The sequence below is a fragment of the Aspergillus heteromorphus genome (genome assembly GCF_003184545.1).
Source record: "Aspergillus heteromorphus CBS 117.55 chromosome Unknown BO70scaffold_24, whole genome shotgun sequence".
Classification (NCBI taxonomy): domain Eukaryota; kingdom Fungi; phylum Ascomycota; class Eurotiomycetes; order Eurotiales; family Aspergillaceae; genus Aspergillus; species Aspergillus heteromorphus.
In genome coordinates, this window is record NW_020290429.1 from 533,030 (window position 1) to 549,964 (window position 16,935).

General features: G+C 52.0%; 5 protein-coding genes across 5 annotated transcripts; 1 reads left to right on the forward strand and 4 right to left on the reverse strand.

Moving 5' to 3' along the window:
• Nucleotides 1-2,941: 2,941 nt before the first annotated feature.
• Nucleotides 2,942-3,331, reverse strand: BO70DRAFT_364643 (uncharacterized protein). The gene has a single exon (XM_025543857.1). It carries the CDS (start codon nt 3,211-3,213, stop codon nt 2,995-2,997), a length of 219 nt encoding a protein of 72 aa, XP_025396898.1. The 5' UTR covers nt 3,214-3,331; the 3' UTR covers nt 2,942-2,994.
• Nucleotides 3,332-7,767: 4,436 nt separating this feature from the next.
• On the reverse strand, nt 7,768-9,823 carry tif35 (translation initiation factor eIF3 core subunit g). Its single transcript, XM_025543858.1, has 4 exons — nt 9,751-9,823; nt 9,012-9,642; nt 8,455-8,626; nt 7,768-8,263 (listed from the first exon to the last, which is right to left on the reverse strand). The coding sequence occupies exons 1-4, from the start codon at nt 9,765-9,767 to the stop codon at nt 8,211-8,213; spliced, it is 873 nt and encodes a 290-aa protein (XP_025396899.1). The 5' UTR covers nt 9,768-9,823; the 3' UTR covers nt 7,768-8,210.
• Nucleotides 9,824-10,465: 642 nt separating this feature from the next.
• Nucleotides 10,466-12,104, reverse strand: BO70DRAFT_398947 (Hsp70 family protein; the record flags this gene model as incomplete). Its single annotated transcript, XM_025546824.1, has 4 exons — nt 10,466-10,679; nt 10,816-11,518; nt 11,592-11,925; nt 12,015-12,104. 4 exons carry the CDS (start codon nt 12,102-12,104, stop codon nt 10,466-10,468), a joined length of 1,341 nt encoding a protein of 446 aa, XP_025396900.1.
• Nucleotides 12,105-12,136: 32 nt separating this feature from the next.
• Nucleotides 12,137-12,779, forward strand: BO70DRAFT_398948 (uncharacterized protein; the record flags this gene model as incomplete). Its single annotated transcript, XM_025546825.1, has 3 exons — nt 12,137-12,148; nt 12,217-12,690; nt 12,741-12,779. The coding sequence occupies 3 exons, from the start codon at nt 12,137-12,139 to the stop codon at nt 12,777-12,779; spliced, it is 525 nt and encodes a 174-aa protein (XP_025396901.1).
• Nucleotides 12,780-13,549: 770 nt separating this feature from the next.
• BO70DRAFT_364647 (cytosine permease) lies at nt 13,550-15,788 on the reverse strand. The gene is made up of 3 exons (XM_025543859.1): nt 15,371-15,788; nt 15,061-15,277; nt 13,550-14,984 (listed from the first exon to the last, which is right to left on the reverse strand). Exons 1-3 carry the CDS (start codon nt 15,596-15,598, stop codon nt 13,894-13,896), a joined length of 1,536 nt encoding a protein of 511 aa, XP_025396902.1. The 5' UTR covers nt 15,599-15,788; the 3' UTR covers nt 13,550-13,893.
• Nucleotides 15,789-16,935: the final 1,147 nt, after the last annotated feature.

Consider the following 16,935-nt stretch of genomic DNA (forward strand, 5'->3'; position numbering starts at 1 on the left):
TTCGGCTGTTATCTTCCTCATCCATCGTAAAGCCAGCGGAGCTCGAAAACTGTCGGGGCCCCCCAGTATAATCGCTGTCTGAGTTCATCGATCCCTCCAGCGGAAAGGTGCTTTGCAGGAGCGTTGCTAACGAAGAAGGCATCGTCAGAATGTAGGCCAGGTTCCAAACGGTATTCAGGCAGATCTATAGCAAAAGTAAACGAAAAGGGAAAGGGAAACAGCATGATGATGGGATAAAATAGCAACAGTGATGATAATAAAATAAAATAATAATAAAAACAAAAAAAGGTACAAAATCATCTGCTCAGCCCGGTACGGAATAGGCTCGCATCCCTGTCAGCCAAGGAAACAGTATTCCTTGATGTCATACTAATACAAGGAAATCGGGGCTTCTGAAATTGTGTAACCCAGAACAAGAGCTTGGGATGCAAAGAAAGAAGGGGAATAAACGTCACCCCGGATGTAGATCGCCTGTCAAGCAATCGCGCCTCGGTCACAGAGCGAGTCGCCGTCGAGACTGCACACTGACAACGAAAATTATGAGGGCCAGGAATTCGAGGACTTACAATGATTCATTGGCAGTGCCAGCTCGGAGGAAACAGACAGAGACCGTAAAGGGGCAAAAAATCAAAATCGAAGTAGATCTAGTTAGACGAGGACACCTTGGGCCAGCAAACCCGGCTCAAAGACTGATTTGCGCTTGGAACCCTTGAATCCAGTCCGGACTGAAGCGCTAGAGGGACGCCCGGGCGACCGCTAGACGTGGGCGGCACCCAACAGGGGTCTGCGCGAAAGTTGAAAGGCTTGAAAGGCAATGCGAGCGACGAGTATTAGTGAGGTCTGTTCGTTAGACTCGCAAACGCGCGGCTCAACGTGCGCTGTTGCTCTTATTCGGGGGGAGGGGTTGGAGGCTGGAGGTGGACCGGTTCCTGGTATAACCACGCGTTGCTATAACACTGGTCAGTGATCCGACAGAACACGCGAGGCACTCCCCTCAGCGATCATGGACGTTTAGATTGTGGAAGGGCGACAGGAGGCTCGGAAACGAAAGAAAACAAAGGCTATCACAGTCGTTGCGGCCCTCCAGTCGACCAGGATGTTGACGAAAGCCGAGACGAGGTGTTCGCGAGGAAGAAAGAGAGACAGTGGGGACTTGAAGTGGCTGGTACGTGAGAGAAGGAAGAGGAAGGAAGCCAAACCGAAGAGGCAAGGCCATGGGAAAAAGAAAACATGGCGAGCACCTGGGAGTAGGACTCTTCTCGGCGCTCCACCATCGCCGTGCTAACCATGACGCCCAAGTTGGCGTGCTATCGCGCCGGTGGGAAAGCCGCAGAGAAGAAGGTGGAGGGGAACCTGCTAAGCTGTGGGCTTGCCGAACCCCACCGTGCAGGAAACCATGACAGACAAATACCGGGGATAAAGAATGTAGGGCTTGATGCGTCCAGTGCATTGAATGGCTAGGCGGTGTTCTGGGCAAATCGGGCAGAGGAATCAGGGCGGCATCTGACAAAGAAAGGGACAGCAGAGAGGGCAGAGGGCAGAGGGCAGAGGGCAGAGGGGGCAACAAGAGTACCATGGGCAAGAGACAGAACGAGGATAGATATGCCGGACCGTGATATGGACGCCGAACCGCCATGTCAGAGGAGACGAGATAGACATACCGGTATCGGTTCAATTGACAGATGATAGACAAGTCGGGTCAGGAGTGTTGAGTGGTATGCTGCATCTATGACTGCAGCGTTCGGTTTCGAGCTGCAACCCTATATGTATGTATATCGGCTATCCCAATGTCCCGCGTGTCCACGTCAAGGGGATAACGGTCTGGCTCAGCGCTGCAATTCTGCCCTTCGGTGGATTAATTGGGGGTTGTGACAAAGAAGACGGTGTGTCTCGTCGTCGCGTAGGCCCGTTATCCGTGCTGCAAAAGGGCTGGCCGACTAATAATCAGTCCTGGGGCCGACAATCGAGGGATCTGCCCGCTTGATATTTGTTTCCAGATGTTGGATGGAAGCGCTTCATTCATGTCATGTTATTTCCTCCTGCCCACACCAACACAGCGCCCACTTTCTCCGCTGTCTACCTAGCCTGGCCCCCTTTACGGCACCCAATAAGCGATCCTGGTAGGCATGCGGCGGAAATGTCTGCAGAAGCTCGCTGCGCACAAGCCCTGGAAGCTTCAGGTTACCAATTTAAGCTTGAAAAGAAATACCACTCTCGCCACGAGTTTGCTGTTGAGTTTCGTCGGCACCGGGATCAGAGACACTGATTGTCCCCAAGCCCTCGCTGGATGTGAAAAGGGAAGGGAGAAAAAAAAATCAAGGACTACAATGCGTGCCCTCGTTGACACCCGCTGGACTAGAGAAGGCGCTTTTTTGTTTTTTCCCCCTTCCCTTTTGCCCTTTTCGTGCGCTTGGCGTCCTTCCATCTCATTTTCTTTTCTTTTCTTTTATTGTTTGAATGGCAAGGAGCAAGAGACTTGATGGGTGATAATGGGAGTATCATCCAGAATAGCGCGAATAAAAACCCAGCAGGGCCCTGTCGAAGCCGTTAGAGAAACACGGTATTGGTCGAAATCCATGTTACATCCCCATGGCCCAAGTCTAGGCAGATTCATAGCTGCACAAACTTCCAGTGGAATGAACTCCAACCTAGGCATGGTTCAGCTGGCGGCGTGATTGGTGAAGTACCCTATACTCCATCCAGAACATCACCGGTAAAGTCAGCTGTCCTAGTGTGAACACCCGGCGAACGGCAGAGTGCAGCAAAAACCAATTAAGATAGTGCTAGAACAGATGGAGCAGCGACGATCCTTCACCCCGGGAATCCCGTGCAGACCCCAGTCGCATGATGGAGACGGTTGATACTACTACTGAGCTTGGGCAGATGCAGACGGCCAATGGCTCCCGCGACCCAGAGAGAACGGGTTAGGTATGTAGTCCGTACAATTGTTCAATGCCAGGCAGGGGCCGCAGGCCCAAAAAAAGAATCCATGTTCTAGCTGTGACGCCAATCTGGGCTGATCCCAAGAGAAATCTCGGGTGCTCGAGGCACGAGCAGCGGTAGCTCTTGCATGAATGAGCGATCAGGCGATCGACAGATTCGATCCAACGGTTGTTTCCCCCCCCCTGTGGTGGTGGCTCGCTCACCGACATGGCTGAGCCATTTGGGAGCCATTGAGTCAGAAATGCAGCCGGTACAAAGAGCAGTAGTCATGGCCTCTGCCAATACGCTATTCGGTTAGAACTTTTGACCGAACTATGCTCCGGCAACAATAACCCCTTCCCTAGTCACACCACCCTAGGCGTGGAGGGAGGACATTCGCTGTCCGGAGTACACAGCATGGTTTTTCCAGAACCCAGCGGTGGCGCTGATTGGGGCGACTGCATGGCGAAGCCCACAGGATCTGAAGGGGAAATAGTGGAAGTAGTAGTGACTTTCTGGCATCCTAGCAGGTGGGGCGTATCTTATTTCCCTTTTGTTCTTTCCTTCTTTCTTTCTTCATTTTGGGGCATTTTTTTTTTCTTAGAAAAAATCTTAAACAATAAAAGATTTTTGGGGGGGGGGAAAAGGAAGGAGGGGGGGGTTTCCCCTTTCCGGGGGGAGGATTATTATGTGGCTGGATGATCAACCAAGCCTGCAGCAAGCTAGTTGGTCGAGATGTGATATGCGCCGCGCTGAAAAAAAGTTGCCAAGGACGGATCATTGGCAAAGAACGGGTGTTGGGATTTTTATTCGGGAGCCAGTTGAAGGAAGCCGGTATAGGGTACGAAATCCCTAGTGGAGGGGGGGGGGGAGGGGGGATGTCGTGCAGGATGTGCCCGCGGGATGCGGCGCGAATCTCATAGTAACCTTGAACCAGGGGGGAGGAAGTCTAAGAGACAGAGAGGTTGCATTTCAGGCCAGGGTGGACCAATAGGCTGGTTGATTGGAGCCGGTCGGGCAGTTGGACCCATGGGGCAAGCGTAATTGTACTGGGTACTGTGTACGGAGTACTGTATAGGTAGGTAGGTATATCAAAGGCTCCCGAAAAGGGAGGATGCTGATCAATCCATTATCCCGAATCAATGCATCCATGATGGATGGGGGGTTTGTCAAAACCGGCTGATCATTGAGCGTTGGGCATTGAGCATTGAGCATTGATAATGACGGGTGATGACGATGATCACGGTGACAGTGACAGTAAGAGTTGATTGATTTGATGGAGGGTGATGAAGGGTGATGGGAGAAATGCGCGAGAATACTACAAGCGGAAGGCAGCAGCAGTAGCGGCAGCGCTGCACGAGACGCTAATCCCGACCGGGCGGGCGGCACGTGCCCTGAGGGGGACGGCGACCCCAGAGGGTATAGCGGCATACCTGCATGTACCTTCTTATTTCAACACATTTCAACACTGTCAACCACTCCTTCCATCTTCAACCTAACCTTCACCCTCCAACCCGTCAACCTTCCCCCCCCCAACCAAGATCATCCTCGACTCTTACGTCCGTGTGTCTTGGTCCGGGTCCGGGTCTGGTCCGGTCTGGTCCGGATCCGCTCTTCTTGAGTCTGACATGATGGTGACTACACCGTACATGTGTTTGAGATCGGGTCCACCGGGTCGTGATGTTTAGCTTCCAAGTCCAAGTGGGAAACCAACCTTGTCTAGGCAACGGTCCTTTCCTCGATCATGGATGGGTGCGGCAGATACATCCCTTCCCTCATCTCTTAATTGCCACTGTTCCAGATATCATCGACTACAGGGAAACCTTATTGCTGGCTGCTGTTCCAGAGTCGACTAATATCCAAAGAGTACACTATGTCCTTGGAGGGATCGGCAAATCACAGGGTATCATCCCATGGAGACATCGTTACATAGTGCTCTCTGGCTCCCTGGGCCTGGGGAGCCGGCGACTCCTCACGGCGATTAGGTATCCACGATCCGGCGTGAGCGAGAGCAGACTGGTAATTTCTTTTTCTTTGTCTGTTTTGGCCCCAGGCCGTCCTTGGTTCAGAGGGCCCGTCCGCCCGGGAAACCGTCCGCGTTAGAGTTCGAACAAGGTCCCATTCAAGACCAAGGGCCCTAACCCAGCTGGGAACGACCACACTGGACCTGCTCCGGATCCCGTCAATGCTAACTAACATTCTGCGCAGCTGGAGTATTTCCGATTGACTCGCCGCTCCGATGGTTGGGGAGCAAAACGCTCTCGATTCTTCTCACCTGCTGACTTCCTTTGCTTCCGTGCTGGTGGCTGATACCCTCGCTCCTGAGTCCTGACAGGCCTGCTGTACAACAGGCAGAATACTTACCTTGATAAGCTATAACGGACGATGGGGGACTATCGGGGCATGCTTCAATCTGCAGCTGGCCGGTATTACGGTTTGGACCGTCCAGATAGTCCCCAAGCCGGTTGTCTTGTCGATCAAAGCAGCTGGTCTTATATTGGGCCCAGAACATTCGGCTTTAATTTCCGGGGTCCCCTCAGGCCCCCACGTTTGGAACCCCCCCCCCCTGGCAGAACTCTACGTCTGTGTGGATTGCGATCTTTAATTCGTATGCTGGCCGACCCATCGGGGCGTTCTGACCGGGCCGCCGAATTAGGAGAGGGGCTGGTAGTCCTTGCTACTACTCCGTATTGCTAATGGATAATGGGTAGGAAACTAGGAATAGGTCGTCTTTGACATCCGTGGCCGTTCGTGGCGTTTTTGGACACATGCGGTTGAACATCTTCCTCATGAACTATAATGGGGCACAGGTGTCACTGAAACGCGTGTCATAGCCGATAGCTTGCAATGAACTTGCTGTCTCGGATCCGACAATTTTCCATACTGTCTGCCATAGGCCCGGACCAACCACTCATAGGGGCTTTCCTTACATAGCACTCCAGTTATTCCAAAGATCGGGGTGGGGGGGAGGGGTGAATGTAGTTTTATGAAAGGTATGTCTCGTGAGTATGAGTCCCCTACTGTCAGTAGTGCAGGGTACAGTATGTCTGTGGCTATGCATCTTACTTGAGATCTATCTCTCACAGTCTTTTGCCCTTCATTCCACAACACCTCCATATGATCAGAGGAAGCTATCCACCCAATAAAGTATGTTATAGTGTGGTTCCTCGATATTGTGCTCCCCAGCTAGTATTTCTACCGCATCCGTGTCGCCCTGTGCAACTTGACAAAGCATTAGTCAGTCAGTACCTGACCATATTTGTTGGCTTTTAGACGCCCTGCGCTGGTACGCATTGTCAATTCATATCAATCCTGCTTCAAACATACTGCAGGGTGTGCTGGGGTTAGATGGATGTTTCCTTATCGTCCCAATCCATATACCTGTCCGTGGCCGCATGCCTCGATGGGTGAGTTGTATAGCCTTCGCTCCGAGGCCAACAAATAACGTGTGTCCAGCCTTGAGGTTATCTCTTGGTGCAGCATACGGTCAGCGGCGCGAAGCAAGCCAACAATAGAAAAGAACCGAGATGATGGCCGGTGGGTGTGAGGCATATGCCTGCATGGGGCCCGATGATGGACCAGTCACAAATCTAGCCCTCGAGCTCTCCGAGGCAGACAAGATGAAAGGCCAGCCGTCATACCTGATTAGGGCGTAATGGCAGTGGTGACGCTGATGGTACCCTACTCAACAGGCTAGCATGCTAAATCCCGTGAGGACTTAGAGTGGCCGGTGGGTGCCATCGCCAGTCCGGGATGTTCTTGGAGTGACACAGAGAGAAGCCTAGAAGTCAGTTCTAGGGCCAAGACTGCCTAGTTTCAAGACTTGACGGAGCTGCGCACTCTACGATACACAAAACCATTGTTGACACACCCCATTCAATACCGTTTTCATGCAATGTAACCGGCCATTAGACAGACGGCGCCATTCAAATTCCTTCCGATAACGGGTGCCCCCGGGCTGATGGCGAGGATGATACGAAGCTGATCTGATTGACTATTGAACCCACAGACCTGGCGCCCCACAATAGAACACTCTGCATCTATTCGTCTCTCCCCGTGGAAGTGCTTCCTAGTCGGCGACCACGGCGGTTCGATGTCGGTCTCATGCCTGGTCATGCTCGCCATTCCCCGAGCGGAGGGCCTCCTCCCCAGCCAGTGCGTTGTTCCCCTTGGGATACGGATCCCTCCCTTGATACACATGCAGGGCTTCTCTTCAGCCTTGCCACCGAGGCCTGTCTGCCCAAACCATCGCAAAGACTCCCATCAAGTGCTGTCCGTTACGAGAGAAAGAGGCGGGCCACTTTCGAATCGCTATGGCCAGGACCTACATGCCATCAGCAATTCCTAGAGGTCCCGGATGTCCGACGACTGACTGAGCTATCATCCGCACTCATTACTATATGGCATGCCAACCCCTGTGATCTAGCTGTCATGCGTCTGACCGCTACCACACCTAACCAGCGAGCCCCCCCTTCGTAGCTACCATGAGGCTTGCCACCTTACCTGCTGCTGCCTTGTCGTGAACTGGCCCAAACTCAGGCCCTGGTGAAGACAGCGAAGAAAGCGGAACGATGTGCATTGACTCATCATCCCATAGCTCGAACGGCGAAACCAATCGGACATCAGGATCCCCAGTATCTACCGTTCACACAAGGAACTGAACGAGACCTGGATACCGAGCATACATAGCACCACCCTCAGGAATAGCAATCTACTGCACCTTCAGCACATACATCCCTGAAGAAGAATCTATACCCGACTTGCCAAGGCTAAGGCCAGACCAAATCCCCAACCCTAGACAATTTAACAAGAAACGGGCAGAATAAGACGTTCTTTTTTTTTTTTTTTTTTTTTCCATCTAAGAATACTTCATATCCCAGAGCTATCCCGAGTAAAGAAGAAGGGAGGAAAATGCAAGAGCATTAGAAGGGGGAGTCAAAAAATTGGAGGGAGGGGCGCAAAATTCCGAACCCGCTGCTTTTCTTTGTATAGAATCGACAAAAGGACACACAGGAAAAACAAAACACAAAATTTGCATGACACGTTTGGATGCCTTTTCAGTAATCATCATTATCGATCGGATCATACAGTACAAAGAAAAGTTGGTTAGATGCGGAGAGAGAAGATTCTTCAGCCATGGAGAGGAATAATGAAATCCGCCTTGTCGAAGAAAACCCAAGGTGTCGTTAAACGGGACCAAAAAAGGGGGGGAAAAAAAGTTATTTGGGGTGGGGGAAAGGGGAAGAGGAAGGATGATGATGATGATGGAAGGAGGAAGGCGAAGGAATCTAAGTGGTCCGCTTGGCGAATTCGACGCGCAGGATAAGGTGGCGGTAACCGACTGTGATGAGGAATAATATTAGTCTCGATTCCGATGTTGCTGACCCTCCGCGTCCGCGTCCTCGTCCTCGTCCTCATTCTCATCAAAGTGGACGACGACGACGACAACGACAAGGACGGGGACGGGAAAGTCATGGCAAAAGCAAAAGCAATTGAAAGTGCATGAAGAAGGATAAGGAGGGGAAAACTCACAGCCATCCATCTTGTCGCAGGCACGTGCAGCATCGTCCCGATCCGCGAAGCTGATGAAAGCGAAGCCCTTGGCTCTCTGGGTCTCTCTGTCTCTGGCCAAGAAGACTCTGGTGACACGACCGAAGCGTTCGAACAGATCCCGCAGTTCGGCTTCCTCTGCCAACTCGCTCACCTGTTTTTTTTGGAGGGGGTCTGTCAGACAACGGATCTTCAAAAGCTGGGGTTTCCCAGTTCGTAGAAAGTAAAAAGAAAAAAGAAAAAAAGAAAAAAAAAAAAGAGAATAACAGAAAAGAAGAAAAATGCAATGCAATGCAATGAAACAGCGAAAGAAAAGGCCCGATAGGAAAGCTTTCGAAAGCCAAGTAGAGAGAAACGGACACACACACACACACACAGAGAGAGAGAGAGAGAGAGTGTGTGTGTGTGTGAGGGAGAGAGCGGTAGTGATGGGGATTGATTGGGGGATAATCGATCCCCCTCCCCTCCATCTCCGGCCCTCCTCTCCAAAACAGAAAACAAAACAAGAAAGAAGAAAAAGGGAAGGAAGAAGAACTCACGTTTGTAACTCTCAGAGTCGCCAGATCGTCCTTCTCGAACTTGCCAGCCATGCGCTCGCCACCACTCGCAGCACCCTTCCGTAGATGAGGCGGGACATAGCTGGAGGTACCAGCGCCGAGCCCACCAGCAGCAGGAGCATCCTCGTCACCGGCCTCGAGGCCAGCACCACCAGCCGAATCATCCACGGGCGCCATGGTATCCTTGAAGGGACAGCGGGCCGTGAAATGCTCACCGGAACAGATACGACACTTGACCTTCTTGTCCTTGAGCTGATCCTTCATGCCGCCCTTCTCGCCGCCGTTCTTCTCCTCCTCCGCGGCCTGCACCTTCCAGTTGACGCTGGGCCGAAAAGCAATGTTCTCGCCGACGGAGGTGGTGTCGAACGAGGGACCGGGGGCGTGGCCCTTCTCCAGGCCGAATTTGCTCCAGGACCTCCGCTCCGCGACCTGCGGGTTGACATGTTCGCGCACCACGGTGGTCTTGATCCGACGGGTCACCTTCACCTTCTTCGACTCGTCGTTGATGTAGTAGGACACCACTGTCTTCGTGCCATCTTTGTTCGTCGTGATCTGCTGTGCGGGGAGGGCGGAGGGGTCGTCGAACTCTTCGTCGTCGGCCCAGTCGGCGCGGCTGGATAGAGGGGGGGAAAATTCCCTAACGTCAGATTTGTTCTTTCTCTTGGTCTGGCTGGCGCCGGTTTCGCGGCCCGTTTTTTTCGGGGATGGAGGTTCCGCTTACTTTCCTGGCTTCGACATTGTGTGTGATGCGGAGGGGGTGGTGGTGGTTCGGCGTTTCGTTGCTTGAATTTCTGGGATTTCCAACAACGAAAGTCGATTCCGTTGTGGATTTGTTTCGGCGCGGCAAATTGATCGGTGGCGCAGTTCCGTGGCTGGTGTCGGGCGGTCACGTGCCATCCACTGCTACTGCTGCTGCTGCTGCTGCTGCTGCTACTGCTACTAGTACTGATCATGAACATCTTCCTTTGTGAACTCGGCTTTTACATACAAAATGCCGCAAAAGGTTCGAGCCTGACCCAATAATAATAATCACATCCTCCCAATGACAACAAAATCCTTCCTCTTTCCTTCCACACATTCCCCCCTGTTTCAAGGCCTATGATTATGATCCCTTTGGACATAGTCGCCATCGAATATCGCTGCTTAACACGACTCTTGTATTGAGAAATCTCCAGACAATGAAGCCAGCAGCGCAATTCATTCAGACGTACTCGGCTCTGACACTTCCGTGGTTCTTTCCCATGTACCAAAGTGCGTATTCACAATGAGCAGAGAAGGAAGTCGCATGGATATGGTAATGGATATTATAGTACATCTCTCCATCTTGATCTCGCCCTTTTGGCATGTGTCTTCTCTCGAGACTGTCTAGAGCTGGATTCAAGATTGCATGCTCTTTCATATCTGGAACAGCGATATAATACACATCTCGTTATCCCCTACAGGGCGAAAGGATATTCATCACTCACGGCGGTTAAAATACAGAGGAGGCTGTTCACCAAGAGGCGCATCCTCATAGAGAATGTTTCGTATGGAATCAACCGGGCCATACTGAACCAAAGTTTGTTTCCAAACCGACAATCATGTTCTACCTTGCAGATGAACCAATGCATAACACTGATACGATAATGTCCGTAGATTTCACTCCAAAATCTGAGGCAGTTAGCTCTTGAAGCGAAAATTAAAGGCGGTAGTTTCTCCCTTTCTATTTGGCTCATGCACTTCATCATCAAACTCTGTGTGTATGACCATTCCATAGTGCTTTCTCGCTTTGCGAGAATCAACGCACGATTGGACAGCGAGCGGTGAAATAGCTCCAAGAGTTTTCGCCAAAGCCCCCCTGACAACAGCCGTCCATCCATCGACGTGGGCCATAACCTGGATGTCTGGGGAGAAGGCATCACGGAGATATTTGCGAAGATACGGGCTCTGTCCAAAGCTGCCGACCAAGAAAATTGCTGTGACTTTCCCATCAGAAGTGGTAATCTGGTCGCTTACAAGGCCCTTGACTTCTTGCAGCACAGGCAAGAACAGCTGCTGCATGTCTCGTCCAGTGACTCGCAGTCGACCACGACGAACCCCAATTGTCTCATCATCTGCTATTCCAGGAACGGGAACTATAAAGTCATCCTGTACATTTCCACTGAATGTTCGTTTTCCGACGTTCTCGAATCGTTGCATAGCCTCGTCCAACGTATCACGGTCCCACTCGGGGAGAGAAGACAGACGGTTGTTCAGCAGCTCCTCGAAGCGTCTGTTAAGAGAGGTGCTTCCGCACAGTGCTCCAGCCCCTGGTGCTTCTTCCTTGAGCCGCATATTGGGTACCAGCTCGATAATAGAGTACGTGATGAGATCGACCGTCCCGCCGCCTGCGTCACAAAGGACGATTGTATCTCCGACTTCCAAGCCGTGCGGACTGGATGCACTCAGGGAATGAATAGCGGCAGCTTCCGGTTCGGAGATGATACGAATCTTAGACGCTCCACCAAAGCCTGCTTTTCCGCACAGGTCAGTGTTGCTACCTTAGCTTTTTCAGGCCAAATGGCTGGGACTGTGATAGCGAACTCAGACTCGTACTGTCCAGGGAAGTGCCAATTTTGGACTTTAGAATGACGGATAGATGCTCTTGTAGAGACCGAAGATAGTCAGTCACGACGTCCGCAGGGGTCGAATGATATGGGAGAGAGATACGACGACAATCTCCATATGAAGATGAGATTCGCGTCCCGAGCCCCAACTTTTGATCAGGGGCAAGACCGAGCTTGATCCATTGGTGTCGGGGCATATTGTCCAGGATTTGGAAGCCCCACAGACACTTCGGACCCGACTTTGTATACTCATAGGAGACCTCACTGGGAACCTTCTCGCTGGTCATTCCATCATATGATTCGGTGGTAGACTGTGGTCACTGATTAATGATATAGTGTGTATCTGGCTGGTAGATCTTTCAGTGTAAATTCAGACACGGTGGCTTTGCGAACGACTTACATTGCTTGTTTGAGCCCACGCTATACCCGAGAAAGTGGTGCCGAAATCCACCGCGACGACGATGGTTCTCCCAGTAGAAGAGGCAGCCATCTAGTCGCTAACACGTGTAGTTTGTATAGACAATGCAGATAAACGTGATACCGAAAAACTCTCCGGCAATATAGAAAATTGGTTTCGATGCCTCCATCGGGATGTGCAACAGCTCAAACGTGACTGTCAGCTGAAGCAAAACCTTCTCGAGCTTAAGCAGTTGCAGCTTGACAATGTGGAGAAGCGCAACCAGCAGTTAGAAGCGCAGTTGCAAGATTGTCAGGCACGGCTCCTGAAATTCTCCCTTACGAGCTGCTTGAGTGATGCCGCCATTTTGCAAGAATTCATCACAATCCGGGAAAATCTCTCCCGCTGGATCGAAGAATTCCCTGAGGTGAATGGTGACTTTGCAAACGACTGTGGACTAGCATCTGCCACGCTTGTCTCGACTCACATGGTTTTCGGATGGCCGGAGAGGTTTCCAAATAGTTCCTGGTTCTGTGCAGTCGGAGATCTTGATGCACTTCACTTTCAACCCGTCTCTGGACAGATATATTTGGGGTTACGATTCCAGGTGCATCGTCAGAGGACGAGAAACTACTGGCGGAGCTCCATGATGGAATGCTATGTCCAGAGCCACAGAAGGGTCAGTTTGACGTAAAGAAGGCAAATATTCGGATTGACTAACATTCACAGATGCTGAGAGCATCAATGCTTGGAGATCAGACACCATGACTCCAACCGGTATCAGTGGGGCGTCCAAGACGTGTGCTATGACACGACAGAGAATATACATAAGTTCCTCCTCCAGTTCAGCTATGCAACCAATTTTCAACTGGGTCAATAACATGGCTAGATTGGAGACGGAAATCATAAAGCCTTCCGCGGATTTTGCAATGAAAATGAGCTGCGCACCGGCAAAAATACAGATGGGAGTGGTACGGAGATGGTTCCTTCCCACAAGGACTCGTGCAGAAGCACCACCATCTGGCACAGTTCACTGTCCAAGATGCCCGGACACACCACAAAGTTTCGATTCTAAATCTGGAAGCCCTGGACGATGACACTCAGATAGGCGAGATACTGGTGATCATTTATCCAGCTCTGTTTCGCTGCGGGGGCGACGGACATGATGATGTTCGAATTGAGAAAGCCATCACATCCTTGTACGCGTGCACGTGGAGTAGCTGGTGCAAAACAAAAGGAGGATGGAATCCAGGCAAAGTAGAACCCCCGGGTATCTTCCCATTCCAAGTGTACTTATACCCAGCCTACGCCGTTTTCCATAACTGGTGACAATTCTGCCGAGGGTGGGTGATAAGGGGAAGTTGAAACGGCCGGGCCTTGATGATTCGGTGACACCGAGGGCGTACCTTCCTTCTACTTACGGAATCCAGATTTGGGAACAGCCAGGAGCAGGACTGGAGACTTTGCGGGGGAAACCACAGCGGAGGACATGATTCTACTTTCTGTACTCCATAATCAAAAAAAAATAGTATCATCTTCTCATCTCCGGCGCATCTGCACGGAATGGTATATTGGTATATTAGGATCCAAGATTACATCTATATACATAAGACCAGCTCAGCCAACATCATAGCAGTGGTTGTATAGCCAGCCAGCCAAGCCAGGTTTCCGTTTCCGAGTGACAAAAACCGACATTCATCGTCAGTCGATCTCTCTTCCAAAATCAGACATGACAGAAAAGAAAAGAAAAGAAAAACCCCCCTACCAACCCAAGCATTGTTTATATCCCAAAAACTCATACCCTTCGTTTATATAAAAAGAATTACTGAAAATGAAAAGAAAAAAAAAAAAAGAAGCCACCCATAGACTTTTTTTTTTCTGTTTACCGCCCGAGCATTTTCAACTCGATGGGTCTCAGAATGGCGTGGATGACGAAGGAGAAGAGGAGAGCCAGTTCGAAACCGACATCACCCTCACCGGCCTTCATGGAGATGGGTCCAATGTACCATGTCTCGCTCATACCGGTGATCATACCGGCGACACCGAAGCAGAAGGAGATGGAAGCCGCAATGCCGTAGGGGAGCTTGTCGGGCTGATCGTAGGTTTCGGGACGGTATCCGCCAAAGCCACGACGGACGATGAAGTGGTCGGCCAGAGCGACACCGGAGTAGATGGCCAGCCAGTAGGCGATGAAGTCCATCAGATCTTCCAGGACGATCTCGAAGTGGGAGTAACCGGGGACGGCGACACCGACGGACACGCAGGAGGCGATGAAAACCCAGACGAAGCGAGGCACGCGCTGGGAGTAGCGGCTCAGGACCTGGAGGGTCAGGGAGACGGAGTAGATGTTGGGGCAGTTGTTGGCGATGATGGAGAGGGAGAGGATCACCAGGCAGAACTTGCCGAATCCACCGAGGGGGTCGAGAACCGCGCCCAGCAGACCACCGTTCCCGGACTGGAGGTATCCGGTCTGGTACTTGTTGTCACCACCGTTGATGGTGGTAGCGGTCATGACGGCGATACCCAAGAGCTGGGTGAAGACGAGAGGAGGGATCAGACCACCCCAGGCAGCGAAGAAGGTCTTGACCCGGCTGCGGTCCGAGGGCTGGTACACGGTGTAATCGGCGGCATAGCTGGTCCAGCCCGTGGCGAAACCATAGACAGTGGCACCGAAAGACAGGCAGGAGCCGAGCTCGGACGTTCCGACTCCCATGGGGAGGTTGCGGAAATCTCCGGAGTGGGCGAACATGCCCAGCACGATCATGAAGACAATGAAGGTCGGGATCCAACTCCAGAATTCGTACAAGTGGACGACCTTGTATCCGGCGAAAGTGATGAACAGGGTGCAGACGGCAATGACCAGAATTCCAGCGTATCCAGGGACATCACTGTTCACGGCGTTGAGAAGCTGAGCACCGACGATCGAGTTGGCGGCCGACCAGCCCAAACAGGACAGAACGTTCAGAAGGGCGACTGAAAAAAAAAAAAGAGAGAAGAGTATGAGTACTGGGTACGTTCCAGACCAGAGATGGACAATGGAAACACTTACTGAACTTTGTAGGCCACCAACCGAACCAGAACCGGGTGAGCACCATCTGGCGCAGACCGAAGGCAGGACCAAAGCAGGAGAACCAGCAAACGGTCAAAACACCCAGCAGGTTGAAGAAGATGCAGACCAGGACGGCATCGACAAAGCCGAGGGCGAAGGTGGAATATCCAAGGACACCGATAGCGAAAGAACTGACTACCAGGTTGGCCGCCAGCCACTGCGACGGGGTCAGTTTGGGAGCGCGGTCTTGGACCACCAGCGCGCAGCTGGTGAAGACGGAAGCACAATGCAACGAGAGTTAAAAACACACCATGCTGCTAATGTTGAGGTAGGAGGTATCGGTCCGTTCGTTGTCCGGCACACGCTCGACACCACGCTGCTCCACACTGAGCTTTCCGGCCAGACGCTGCAACTTGGCGTAGACCGAGTTGCCGTACATGAAGCTCTCCCCGGGGACGGCGCCATCGCTGGTGTCGTCCATGGGCGTCTTGCCCACCTGGGGGGCTTTTTCGAGATCGGGATCGGCTCCTCCGAACATGGTGAATGGATTGGTTGGATGGAGGGGGAGGGAGGTTTTAAAAACCACGCGTATCTCAACGGCGCAGGTTTGAAAAAAAAGAAAAAAAAAAGAGAAAAGGAAGACTATAAAAGTCTTGGGTTAGATGGAACTCTTGAATACGAGAGCTGGGGGAGCTCAGGTACCAAGTATAGTTCAGGGAGGAAAGGAGAAGGAGGGAAGAAGACGAGACGTGAACCACATCATTCCTCTTTCTTTCTTTCTTTCCCAGCAGGAGTGGCGGGGAGGAGAGCTACTAATATGTGGTCGGAGGCCGCGATAATTTCTTTCCCATCCACCGGGACGAGGCCCACCGCACGAGATCCGGAACGAGAACGAGGCACGATGATTGATCGGCTTGGCTGGGACGGAGAAACGCCGCCGCGACCGCGTAACAGACTTTGGGTCTGCCACGGCTGCCACTGCCATCGGTCGCGTGTTCCGCCGGACGAGCTGCTCTTCGCCGCTGGCCCTGAACGGCTGAACCTTCTCTTTCTTGTTTCGAGAAAAAAAAAAAAGTTCCCCCCCGCTTAGCCCTGCCCTAGCGCACACAAGCGGAGGCCCTCGCCAATCACCGCCCGATGGGCCCGTTGCCCGCCCTGCCCATTGGCGGATAGCCGGGCTGGGCACAGGGCTAAGCACCACATGGATTGCAGAAATTATCAGCAGCGGCCGACTGATTGGACACAGGAGGGTGCCAGGACTGGGTGGGGCGGGTGGCGATGGATGGAACCCACGCTGATAAGAATCCGGCTGATGATAGGCAGTCATCACAGCGACTGGCTGGCAAACCTGAGAGATTTGATAATGATAACAGGGCGTTATGTATTCCCGTTTGTAGTTTGGCCGGGCTCCCCGTTTGGCCCGGTTGCTCACTCTTCGCCTAGTAGATAATCTACTCCGTATACTCCTCCGTATCTACTGAGATATCTTCACCCCGGGAAGGATGTCCAGGGATGCTGACCATGCTGATATGCTGATATCATCCAGCTCCAGCATCGGTCAACCCCGAAGGGCTCTTCAGATGCTGCCATCAGGTTACATTTCGATGTCTCTCTCTGCTTACGGTCTTGCCACCATGATCATCATCATGATCATGTTATATCTAGCATGCCTAAGTACCAAGCCAGGGTCCAATAACCCTAGTCCCGAAGCCATCGTCATCTCGCCACCGCCCCAGACGACACCAGGTTTCTCGAATCTCGATATAATCCAGCCATCCAGCCATGATGATGATGATGACATAGGATATCTATCTTCCCCGGACTTTGCCAGTAGTACCCCACGGCTTCGGAAACCTACGAAGTTTCAAACTTCGG

Excerpts from the sequence above, each read along its gene's own strand:
- BO70DRAFT_364647 (XM_025543859.1), bottom strand. The coding sequence starts at position 15,598 with ATGTTCGGAGGAGCCGATCCCGATCTCGAAAAAGCCCCCCAGGTGGGC. Across the intron at positions 15,278-15,370 it reads ACCTCAACATTAGCAGCATG|TGGCTGGCGGCCAACCTGGT; the intron begins GTGTGTTTTTAA and ends ACCCCGTCGCAG. Across the intron at positions 14,985-15,060 it reads TTGGTGGCCTACAAAGTTCA|TCGCCCTTCTGAACGTTCTG; the intron begins GTAAGTGTTTCC and ends TTTTTTTTTCAG.
- tif35 (XM_025543858.1), bottom strand. Across the intron at positions 8,627-9,011 it reads CGACTCTGAGAGTTACAAAC|GTGAGCGAGTTGGCAGAGGA; the intron begins GTGAGTTCTTCT and ends CAAAAAAAACAG. Across the intron at positions 8,264-8,454 it reads CTGCGACAAGATGGATGGCT|TCGGTTACCGCCACCTTATC; the intron begins GTGAGTTTTCCC and ends TCCTCATCACAG.
- BO70DRAFT_364643 (XM_025543857.1), bottom strand. The coding sequence starts at position 3,213 with ATGACTACTGCTCTTTGTACCGGCTGCATTTCTGACTCAATGGCTCCC.